Raw genomic sequence first — 13,190 nt, 5'->3', positions numbered from 1 at the left:
TTGGAATGCTGTAAAACTGGTGCAGTAGAGTTTTATGCTTTATGGGGGTAAATGGAACCTTTCTGCACATTGCTTTCAAGAATTTTGTGAAGATATGACTGGCAGCCGTCTGTGATAACCTCACAGTAACCCTCATGTGTCTCTGGAATGTCCCAGATGCAAATACACCCAGAGTGAGATACACTTTGGTTTCAAGGAGGATGGGGTTTCCTCAAAGGATCCACAGAGACATGTTTGGGGCACACATCTGTCAATTTTTTGCTGGTCTGACAACTGGATTAGTTGCAGCCTTGCTCTGACTCTAGCTGGCTGCCTTCTAGTGAGCACAGACACCGTCTTATTTATGGTTTATATAGCTGCAGCCTGTTGCAGTTCATTAAAAGAAGGTTGCATTTTCATATATTTTTTGATGTTTTCCTATAGATTTTGGTGAAATCGACAGTATTCACTGGAATTCCTCGGAGTCTGTATTGCATACACTGATGATTTCAGAAACAGAGTCGGCATGACTGGTTCTCACATTTAAGTTGCATTGTGAGTACAAAATGTGTTTTAGAATTGGATCGGCATGCATGGAATCCCTAATTGCCCTATGTTTAATATCTAAGTACTCATGCTGCCTTCAGAGTGTCTATGGAATAGAATACATTTTTTGACATATTACTAAATGTACTCATCAAAGGATAATCAATTATGCTTAAGATATTTTAATTATTTTACATGTATAGTATAATCAGAAATGCATTATCAGAACAGAGACTTGTACGTGTTTAGAGTGATAATAGTGACTACAAAAAACAGTAAAGATTTGGTCTCATCACAATTTAATAGCTAACAAGATTCAGCTAGCAAATACTTAAAAATGCAGACTTAATTAGACCCATATGTTTCTCTAACATACCTTCCTGGAAACACTATAATGAACAAAGACGCACTTAAACCTTTCTTTTACCCTCTCAAATCTACTGCCTTCATCTGTATGAGTTTTGGTATAAAAATCTGCTAAATAGCTTTTGCACAGTCCCTAATAATTCAAACAAAACAATTCACATGCAATTTTTATTTCTGGATCATCACTGTAACTCTACCTGTGTGTTCCTTACTAGGCAAGAGCCAGCCATTGCACAGCAATTATCCAGGCAGCAATGAGAGGATTTTCTCTATGCTTAATGGTTTTGTTTTATATGCTGCATAAGTGCACTGTAGAGGGGGTATGCTGTGAGTCAGTGGCAGGCTGGCATCCACTACCACAACCCATCAGGCAGCCTTGCCCTCCCATCATTGAGGACATGGCTTTCACTAGGTTGCAAGTTTCCACCAATGATTCATTAGTGGCAATTACTTCCCTATAACATGTACCTTGACCTCTCTACTCCTGGAAAAGTGGGCAGGCAGCGATCTTCACTTCTCTCTATCACAGGCTTTCTTCTACCGTGTAGAGTCTGCTACCTGAACTTGGTTCAGCTATGTTGTGGTTAGGCCTTATCCTTTTATGTAAAGAGGCAGTGTGCTCACACCTGCTGTCTCATGTAAACATTAATAGAAAAGGTTTGAACATGGTTTGGTGTTTTAATTCTGTTAGCAAATTAGCAGTTTTGCTTCATTTATTATTTGACTATTTGACTAAGAATTCAGTGTATTAGAAAGATTTAACTGTTTGATTAACCATCCGTTGATCTAACCAGATCTACTTCAAAACTTTACTAACCAATACATAAACAGTATGCTGATGTGTGATATAGTTGAATTATGTCATATCAGCTAAAACTCTGCATTGTTAAATTTTCTTTGGTCAAAGTTGTGCAAAAGTGGAATTAATATATATATATATATATAAACACACACAGACACACGTATGGATTTATTTACTTAGCTTTATCAAATGGCACATTTATCGAAGTGAATAATGTTTACCAAATGGCGGACATTATTCATACTGGCATGCTACTATGCATGTGCTGAGCATCAATTTCAGTGTATGAAAAAAATATTTAAACTAAACTAAAAAGAAATTTTTTTTCCAGGAGAGCAATCCCCCCTGCCCCCACACCCCTGCTAATTATATATATTATAACTCTGAGATCACACAATTTTCCGAGAAAGGGCAAATTCCCCATTCCTGTGAATCACTCGATGTGCTACTTTTGTCAATAGGTGTCGACTGTGTAATTAATCAAATTGTGTCAACAAAAGCAGTGACTACCATAAGTAAGGATGTGTGGGTGGGGGAGTGAATCCCCCAAGTAATGTATCTGACGTGTGTTTGATGAGTTCATGGTGTTTTATGATTGCATTCTACATAGCAATTATGACAAGAGGATGAGAAGATCGAACTCTCAGAAAAACGAAAGTTCATGATGTCAGAGCTTGTAAGGATGAAATACATTGTGTGTGTGCACAGACCAAAGGGAGATTTTCAATGTAGATCATGGAGCACTGACAAAAAAGCTGGTCAATACTTCATTTAACATAAAATGCACTGTTTTCAATGTTTTGGAATGGAGATTGTGGAACAATGAGGATCAGGAAATTTACCCTTTTCTCCACTGTAGTGCAATCTTGGAGGTGGTATATATAATTTGCAAGGGGTGTGGGAGGCACAGCCCCCCCCCACATGAGGGATGCAGGGGGGCTAGCCCCCTGCAAAAAAATTGAAAATGGTGCATTTCTATGTTACATGATGTGCTTAAATGGAGCAGCTGTTTATGTTAGTGCTCTGTTATCTACACTGTAAATCTCTGTTTGGTGTGCGCAGTAGGTATTTCGCCCTTACAAGCTTTGACATCATGAAGTTTCGCAATTCTGAGTGATTAATCTTTTCATCTCAGTAATTTCAATTTTGATTATTTGAACATTACACACACACAAACACACACACACACACACAGTGGCTATAAAAAGTTTACACACCCCTGTTAAAATCCCAGATTTTTATGATATAAAAAAATGAGACCAAAATAAATCATTTCAAAATTTTTCCAACCTTTAATGTGACCTATAACCTGTGCAATTCAATTGAAAAACAAACAAATTTGTTAATCTGTTAAGGGAAAAATATAAACAATAAAAAATGTGCAATATGCTGGTTGCATAAATGTGCACACCCTTAAACTAATAGTTGTTTGTGTGTGCACACCATTAAACTAATACTTTGTTGAAGCACCTTTTGATTTAATTACAGCATTTAGTCTTCTTGGGTAGGAGTCTCTCAGCATGGCACATCTTGACTTGGCAATATTTGCCGACTCAACCTTGCAAAAGCACTCCAAATCTGTCAGACTGCAAGGGCATGTCGGGCACAGCCCTCTTCAGGTCACGCCACAGATTTTCTATTGGATTTAGGTCTGGGCTCTAGATAGGCCATTCCAAACTTTAACTTTCTTCTGGTGAAGCCATTCTTTTGTTGATTTGGATGTATGCTTGAGGTCATTGTCATGTTGAATGGTGAAATTACTCTTCATCTTCAGCTTTCTAGAAGATGCCTGAAGGTTTTGGGGCAAAAGTGACTGGTATTTGGAACTGTTCATAATTCCCACCACCTTGACTAAAGCCCCAGTTCCAGCTGAAGAAAAGTAACCCCAAAGCATAATACTGCTGCCACCATGCTTCACTGTGAGGAAGGTGTTCTTTTGGTGATAGGAAGTGTTGTTTTTGCACCAAACGTACCTTTTGGAATTGTGGCCAAAATGTGCAACCTTGGTCTCATCAGACCATAACACATTTTCCCACATGCTTTTGGGAGACAATGTATTGTTTTTGCAAATTTTAGCCAGGCCTGGATGTTCCTTCTGTGTAAGAAAAGACTTCCATCTAGCAACCCTACCCCATAGTCCAGACATATGGAGAATACGGGAGATCATTGTCACATGAAGTACACAACCAGTACTTGCAAGAAATTACTGTAGCTCTTTCAGTGTTGCTGTCTCTTGGCAGACTTCCTGACCAGTTTTCGTCTTCTCTTTTCATCAATTTTGGCGGGACATCCAGTTCTTTGCAACATCACTGTTGTCCCATATTTTCTCCACTTTTTGATGAATGTCTTCACTGTGTTCCATGGTATATCCAATGTTGTGGACATTTTTTTGTACCCTTCTCCTAACTGATACCTTTCAACAATGAGATCCCTTTAATGCTTTGTAAGCTCTCTGTGAACCATGGCTTTTGCTGTTGCAGGCAACTGAGTAAATGTCAGGAAAGTCCTTCTAGGACAGTTGAACTTCATTTGGGGTTAATCTGAATCTCTTTAATTGATGGCAGGTGTGTACCCATGAAGACTGAATACTGTAATTAAATCAAAAGGTGCTTCAACAAAGTATTAGTTTAAGGGTGTGCACATACAACAAAGTATTAGTTTAAGGGTGTGCACACTTATGCAACCAGTGTATTGTATATTTTTTATTTTTTATATTTTTTTCCCCTAACAGATTTGTTGTTTTTTCAATTGAATTGTACAGGTTATAGGTCACATTAAAAGTGGGAAAAGTTTTGAAATGTTTTATTGTGGTCTAATTTTTTTATATCACAAAAACCTGGCATTTTAACAGGGGTGTGTGTGTAAACTTTTTATATCCATTGTGTGTGTGTGTGTGTGTGTGTGTGTGTGTGTGTGTGTGTGTGTGTGTATATATATATATATATATATATATATATATATAGAGAGAGAGAGAGAGAGAGGTACACACACACATACATAACTATATAATAGAAAATATGTCTGTGAGCAGTATCCGATCTTGCAACACACCAATTTGAACAAAGATAAGATTAAAATTCCAAGGAAGAGAATCATTAGGTTGTGTCTACTGAAAATGGCAAGAAAATATGAATTATATATGATGTCTTCATTTTGTAATGATAAATATTTATAATCAACCACAAAAATGTGTGCCAAAAGCAAAAATGCTGTGTGAAATTGTAAACAAAAATCTCTATGATTTAGTAAACAGCAGATTATCCTTTAGATAAATTCAGCATAATTAAGGTAAATGCAAAGGAAATACACAAGATACAAATTTTTGTCTAATGTCTCATATATGCTTTTATTATTAAATTGTCTGTAGGAAATCAGCAATACAATGGATATGACAACCCATAACTACTCTACATTCCAATATCATGACTACCATATTCTGAGTTTGTGTTAGCGGTATGCCACATAGATCTGAAATACTGTAAAAATGGGCATCAAAAAAGAGATGAGAAGTTGGTACATTTTGCCTAGCAAATCTCAAACTAACATCTGACTAATTGGGTAAATACAGCAGAATATGAATACTGTCAAATTGCCTTAGAAGTCATGTCAAATTTGATGTGACAGAATACTTTTGCAATGCAAGACAATTCAGTAAATGCCAAAATAAAAGTTTTAATTGTTTAATATTTGGACTTTATTATTCATTGTTTTGGGACTCACAATTATGGTGCTTACACATTAAAAAAGGGAGCCACTGACACTTTTATTGGTTTGTACCTCTCAACCTCTTAAAGCAAGAAATCTGGACAAACCCTAAAATAATGGGAGGACAAAGGCCCAAAAATAGGGACAATTTTTAAATATTGCTCTTACAAACGTAGAAAGTTGATAAAATAAGCTTTGCATTTGCATGCATTTTCTGAAGGGGATGAAGTTTGAAGCTCAAATGCCTGTCATTATTTTCTGACTTCAATTCTCAAATGCTATGCCAATGGTTTGTCAGAAAAACAAAATTTTATGAGGAACAGACCAAAATATGAGGCAAAAATCTTGTCATTCTGCGAAAATCTGTACAGTTGAGAGATATGATTTAGCTAATACTGGAAGCATAACAGATGAGCCATATCAGCCTGACAGATGCACTCATTGCAGCTGCCTTCATACAGTTTACATAAACTGCTTCAAGGATAGTTGTGTATACATGAAATTCATGGCACCTTTCTCCAGATACAGCATTATAAAATTGGATTTATAACACTAACTACATACATTCAGACAATCCACGCATTTCATTTCACAGGAGATTGTAAGCATGATCCAGTCTATGTGGCATTATGGCAAAAAAGAGAAACACACTTAATAATTCTCTGCTCCTATTTTCTTGTGGACACTATATGATTGTCTGCAAAATGACGACTACACATGAGAAAAATCAATCCATTTAAAAAACACCTGGCAGTAGCACATTTTTTCCTGTTGCAAGCAATATTATATGTTTATTTAACTGTGTACTGGTAATACAATGTACCATAAATATATGTGACATTCATGGTAATTGTTTTTGCAGAAAGTGTGTAGATAACTTCAGTAGTGTCCTGTGTATCTGCAAGATCAAATTTTCTAAACCACTCCATAAACTGTTTCCTTGTTTAGGTGGGAAGAAGATTTCAGGCTACATGAATTCACGTGTCTTTTAATACTTCTGTAATGATCTGTTCAAGTACATCTTCAGAATCCCTTGCCTTATGTTTCAGTTTCACACACACGATCATCACTTGGGTAGTAGCAGTATTAGGCATGATGATAAACAAACATCTTTACTAGTTCTTCTATAGCTGATATACTCAGCAGTAGCTGCCCTTTTGCTTCACTTAGAAAACATTTATGAATACTGCACCAGATGTTTTTGATTTTCACTTCTGTTCATCTACCATCTGTACGATGAAACCCAAACTGCCAGGAATAAATGAAATGTCAGCACTCATGCACTTGCCTTCAGCTGATGCCATGGTGAGATGTTTGCTAATTGACAGCGATCTGCATTTTCTAATTCACAGCTATTTCTGGTGCTGTAAATTTTCCTTAGTTTAATTACCTTTGTTTTAATGGTCACTGTAAAATGCAATAATAATTAAATTTTATATTTAATGTCAACATACTGAATTTTAAATGTAATGCAAATATTTTTCCTATATTGGGATCAGGAGAAGTCACCCTCACATGTCATGCCTCACTTCTGGTGTGTCTCAAAGCCAGACAGTAGGGAGATACAACTTTATTACATTGGTGACATAGGCTGCTGATTACGTGGGGTAAGGTAGGACGAAAACAAGTATGGAAAAAATGAAATATTATACTAAATCACTGCAATGTCAGCCATTGTAGATCAACGTGAAGTATAGCCTGCCACTCAAAAGTATCATATTGCTTATGGATTCCATGCTAAGCACCTAGTATCATCCTTTCAAAAAGCCCTGCAGTCCTTTGTGATCATTAGGAGGAAGAATAGTTTTGTAATGAAGTCATTAGAACCACAGTCAGTATGTATGCCCTTTAGGAGAGATGATTCTGTACCTACCTGTTGTAGTGGGTGTGGATGGTTGCTCTCCAAGTACCAGTTTCATCCTTTTAGCATGTGTCTTACCCTGGTAGTGGGACTGAGCTACAATGGCTGATGTGAAGAACATATTACAAAGGGCGCAACACTTGTTACTGTCCACTTGGTTCTCATCACTTTCCTGAGAAAGAAAGAGAGAAAGGATGGAGCAATGTCAAAACAGGAAGAAAAAAATTAGCTTTGCTGTTAAAAGCAGAATTTAATTTTCAGTTAAACATTTTTCTTTTAACAGCAGCATGCATGTTCTTGCTATGCTGAAACTTATTATCAATAATCTTAGCATTATTATTAGGTTACTACTGTACTGTATACACTATAAGGTTTTCCAGTGGGCCTACTAATCAAATTATTGGGCCACTCACATTAACCTCCTACACATCAATTCATGACACTCCCTGACATTCCAAAACAGTGAAAAGATGGCTCTATCAGAACAACATAAATCTGGTGAATCTACTCAAAGTAAAAAACACAAATAAATTACAAAATGTCTTTTTCCTGGGGGCAAGCTCCCTGCATCCTCTGTGTCTCTATGTTAGATGCTACATCTTTCACACAACCAAATATACATAATAAACTGCTAAAAATGAAGAATCACTGAGAACGTGTAATACTTGTTACTATGTAAAATCACCCTCCCACAAACACACACCTACAGCCACCCTGACATGGATTATTGTCCTGCTTTACATGACTGAAGATCAACTCATAGAGACTCAAGGAGTGAAATATGTCTCATCAAAAAAGAGGCAAACTACTTGTTTTTATACAGATATGTGTGTGTGTGTGTGTGTGTGTGTGTGTGTGTGTGTGTGTGTGTGTGTTGATCAACAACGAATAAAGGACTTTAAGCAAAGCACTTGTTCATAGTGAAATTAGGACAATCATTTTGCAATGTTGTGAGTTATTGACATACAATGATTTCTGTGAAAATTAAAACCATACATTATGACCCAAATGTAATAGTAAACACTGAGATCATTCACATTCTCACTATTTAAAATTTTGGTTTATAGTAATTATAATGCACCAACAAAATCTCGAGCATCAGGGTATCACTGTGGTACAGCTGGTAATGAATCCACATTTGAAACTGAAGACTGCTGGTTCAAATCCCTGGTGGGGACTGAAGTCATATGTGAAACAACGTAATGTGACAACTGAATGACAGGTGATGTGTTGATGCGGTACAAAGTCCTGCAACCAAAATGCTAAACTTAGGTCCTGCCTACCATCCATAGGGCTGGTATTCTTCTCTTGGGTATCTAGGCAGAACCAAAGTAATCCATAAGTAAATAAATAAAGTAAATTTGCTTGATGTAGGGAAGAAATTCATCCCATAACATTGTTGTAGTCTCCATACCTGTTGTACCTGACAGTGTACATACTAGCAGTTGCCACTACACATTGTCTGTTCACCATCACTGTTAAATAGAATGCATAAAGCAGAATAAGAAAAGATTCCACATTTGATGTCAGTACACTCATACCTCTCAATGCCTCAATGCAAGAAATCTGGACAAAGACAACAAATGGGGGACAAATGCCCTAAAATAGGGACAAAATTTAAATATTGCTACTAGAAACTTTGGAAGTTGCTAGAATAACAGATTTTGCATTATTATGTATTTTCAGAAGGATATAAAGTCTGTAACTCAAATGTCTGTCATTATTTAGTGGCTTCAATTTTTAATGATTTGTCAGAAAAAACACAAATTGTATGAGGAATAGACCAAAAATATGAAGCAAAAATCTGGAAAGTCTGTGAAAATCTGTACAGTTGAGAGGTACGAGTGTACTAGCATGAGTGGGGTTTGATTAAAAAACTTTCTATGGCAGGTGCAACTTGATGCTCCACTGGGACACTTTACTTAACTCCATGGTACTGAATGCTGGATCAAGTCATGGAGTACGTGACCTGTGCTATAGTTTTCCTCACAAGAAGAAGCTGCAGAAAAAACAGTCCTCGTACTTTCATAATTGGTCAGAACAATCTTTAACATATGTGGCTGACAATTCAAAATTACAAAAATCATCCTATGGTAGTTATACTTAAGGAAAATTTAGATGATCAGTGGTTGAAGGAGGGAAAGAACAGGGATAGCAAACTCTGTTAGGCAGTCAGGATAAGAGAGGGGGTGATTATTTAAATTAATATACTTGGCTATAGTAAAAGTTAATGCGGTGAAATGATTACAAATTAGTAAGTCATCAGAGAGGTAGTTTTGCTACATGGTTAGAAGCTGAGTCAATAGCAATGCCTTTGAATGCAGGCAATAAACAGTGACAGCATTTTAAATAATCTAGAAGTAGCACAGAGAAAGATGCAATGTTCAGTCCTATTTTTTAAGCCACACATATAAACAAGAGCCTACATTGAAACCCCATTCCTTAATCTTACCCCAGCACAAAATACCTAATAGCATGGACAAAGACGAGAATTTTTTCTACTATATTTTAGCTGTGGTGAAAAAAAGCTTCAGTTTTCAGTGTTGCCATCTCGAAGATTTGCACACTCAGTATGACATTCTGAAGGTGACATCTATACATAGAATGTAGCTAAATGATGGCTTGCAGTCTACAGTATCATTTACCACTGACTTTTTCCCAGCACTGAATCCCTGATGCAGTATCTTGCAATCACCATTTCAACAAGATTTGCCACATGGGCAGCAAGAATGGTTTATTTTCAAAGCTCCATACTCTACATTTTTTCAAGTAATAGGTGAAAAATATCTGAATGCTGTATCAAGTACTGAATCACATTAATGTTTCCAATGATTGTCACATTGTTTCCTCCCTTTGGCAGGCATTCCTTATCACATTCACATTATTGTACTTGACTGTGAACTCTGTGGGAAATGATGCAACTACAATGCAGTCCCTCACATGCTATCTTATATATAGTACATATATCAGTATTCAGAGCAGAGAGGGTGCATTCATCAGAAATCAACTGATAAAATATACCAGTCATGTCATTCAAGGACAACTGCTTTTCTCCAGTTATTCTGCAGTTTTTTTTAACTTAAGAGCTGACTAAAGTGAAAGCAATTATGACCATTTTAAGCCTTGCCTCTATTGTTCAGAGACAGGATTACAAGCAGGAATATCACAGGGATAAAAAAGCAATAAAAACAAATACATTTATTTTTAATTTCAGTTTCTGTAAAGTGCATGAAACATTTAGCAATGCACATAACTTGTTAAAGCAGACACATGCTAAATTCATTTACAGGACTTTGAAACAGTATATTTTATACTTAATCTTGTGAAGGCATATAGAATTCTATAACCATGTCACTTTTTCTGCAGATATTGTGTACACACTTGCTTTTTAAATTTTTATTTGGAAATTGCAGTTCTTTCACAATGGAGGAATACTTCTATTACCCTCATCCATGTCTTATCTGGTGTCTTTGAATAACACATGGTAATTTTGCACAGACATCTGTCTGCCTATCTATCCATCCATCCATCCATCTATTCTATTTGTTTTACTTTTGTCTGATTTCTATTTATGACTGTGTGAAATTCATTCTCATATTCCACAAGTGTTACTTGTTACATATGACATATTAGCCAGTTTGCCTCCATCACTATTAGCAAAGCATTATACAACAGTAAATATAGATCAGAAACAAAGTACAGTGAGATAATTTTTCCTTGTTGCATTGTTTGCATATAAAATAATTTCTCTGCCTGGTAGCCAGTACATGTTTTTTTTTTTTTTTTTGGTAAATGAGCCAAATACTCTTGCGAGCTTCTTAATCTATTAATATATTTCATAATGACTGATTCTACATGGCATAATATTTATTATTCTGAGAATTTTATTATTCATGGCTTCTAATCTTCAGATGCAAGAAATATAGATACACCAAAAGTAAGGCTTCAACAAGACTAGAGCATTAATAAATTCAGACAAGTTCCAGGTGTATTCTTGATGAAGCTTCTTCATATTAAACATATGAGCTGACATTAACTTGATTTGTGACTGAATTTGTGTCAGAAACAAACTGGCGCACAGTCTGTGCCATGATATGTATCTAGCACATCCATAAACTAGAAATCTGTTGGTGGCAAAATACACAGTAAGGTGTCCTTCTCAAGTTTGTGTTCCAATGCAATTTATGTAGATTAATGTCACCTAGCTGGAGTGCAACTGTGGATGCAGCAAGGAGCAGCATATGAAACTGGAACAGGTTTAATTAGTTAATATTCGATTCTTAGCTCAGCTGCATATGAAATTGTGTGTGCGTGTGTTCTGTATGCACATATGGTAAAATGGGATATTTAGGTCAAGCCTATTTTCCTCTTTATGAATATGCATAAATTCCTATACAGATGATAAACCTTTGTAGAAAGATATGAAAATAACTCCCTTGATGCTGTTCTAGTTAAAGGCTCAAAGCAGTAAAAAGTAAGGCAGAAACAGCACTGACAAACTGCTAACATATTCATACTTCCTGTACTATGGATCTAAATTTGTTAACAGTGACTTTTCTCTAGGACCTACAGTGCAAAGCAGTATAAAAGATCATTTTCCAGTTGTGTGCTACCCCCTCTGCAGATTACTTAAAATTAATTGAGCTGGTAATGGTGCAAAGTAGGCTAAGAAGAGATTAAATCCTGGTCACATATTTCTGTAAATATATTTAGATATCCAAAACATTCTGCAATGTATTTGTAAAGATTTTAACCCATTTTTAATGCATGGAAAAATACTGCTCTGTTCCATCCAGGGTTGCCAGATTTCTGACGGGCCAGGTAGGGACAAAAAAGGTCTTTCACACTAAGTGAAGACCCAAAAAAAAAAAAGGTCTTTAATGTGGAACATCATATTTCCACATTAAACACAAGTAGCTCTGTGTTTGGTGATTTTAGATTGGCCCATATGCCGGTATATGAGCCAATCAAAAAAATCACACAGTGGACCCTCTTCTGTTTAATGCGGAACATTAGGCAGTTCTGCATTAAACAGAAGTAGCTCTACTTTGTGATTTTTTTTTTGATTGGCTCGTATACCGGTATATGGGCCAATTAAAAAAACAAAGCGCAGGCTGTTTCACTGGGATTTTAAATGGCAGTGCGGGACTCAGGATCACGCTGCTGATCCTGGGACAGTCCCACTCAAATAGGGACATCTGGCAACCCTGGTTCCAAATTATCTTCTATACACACATTGCAATCATAATTCAACTTTGTTGTGGTGTTTCACTGGGACACCTAAAGAAAAAAAAAAATGACACATCAAATGCGTAGTTACAGAAGCCCTACTTGAGGCACACATCTAGACATTGGAGAACTGAAGTGTCTAGAAGGCTGTGTACACAGTGAATTAAAAAATTCTGCTTCAAGCTTATCAGCTGGGAAAAGACTACTTTGCCCAGGCTCTTCCCTCCTTTGGATGCTGCAGTGGCAAATAGAATTGACAACTAAGGGTAGGGGTAGGTCCCTGGAAGGAGCTGAGACATCAATCAGGTTTAAGTGACTGAGGCATGATCAGACAATGGTGGTGGTCAAGCAGGTGGTATAAAGCAAGAAACTTCCTTACACTGAAACTAGTGAAGCAAGCAGTCAGTTTGATTTCCCCTTGATCACAATCCATTTGTGACAGTGGTTGTATAAGGCTAGGCCTGGAATCGTGGAGGTAAGGCCTATGGCAATTGTTGCCCTTGTAGACTGGAAGACTCAGTTGTAGGTAACTATTCTGGTGTTTGGTGCTATCTCTCTGCACCATCTTATTAATGCCTGCTAATCCTCATCCTGACTCTCCTTCCCTTCCTAATCAGGCAACTTATGTCAGGAAAAAGCCTTTCTGTACCACGACCACAGCACAAAAAAACCATGGACACTCACCAAGCATGCATATGTATA

At 36.7% G+C, this 13,190-nt stretch overlaps 1 protein-coding gene across 1 annotated transcript in view; it reads right to left on the bottom strand.

Moving 5' to 3' along the window:
* LOC122789044 overlaps nt 1-13,190 on the bottom strand; it is a 3,657,207-nt gene that overhangs the window by 2,313,846 nt on the left and 1,330,171 nt on the right. The window contains exon 6 of the mRNA XM_044056223.1: nt 7,272-7,431. Within this exon, the coding sequence (XP_043912158.1) occupies nt 7,272-7,431 (160 nt within the window). The remainder of the gene's footprint in view (nt 1-7,271; nt 7,432-13,190) is intronic.

This window comes from Protopterus annectens, chromosome 14.part0 (genome assembly GCF_019279795.1).
Source record: "Protopterus annectens isolate FY-2018-M chromosome 14.part0, PAN1.0, whole genome shotgun sequence".
Taxonomy (NCBI): domain Eukaryota; kingdom Metazoa; phylum Chordata; order Ceratodontiformes; family Protopteridae; genus Protopterus; species Protopterus annectens.
This window is presented reverse-complemented; position numbering and strand designations above follow the sequence as displayed.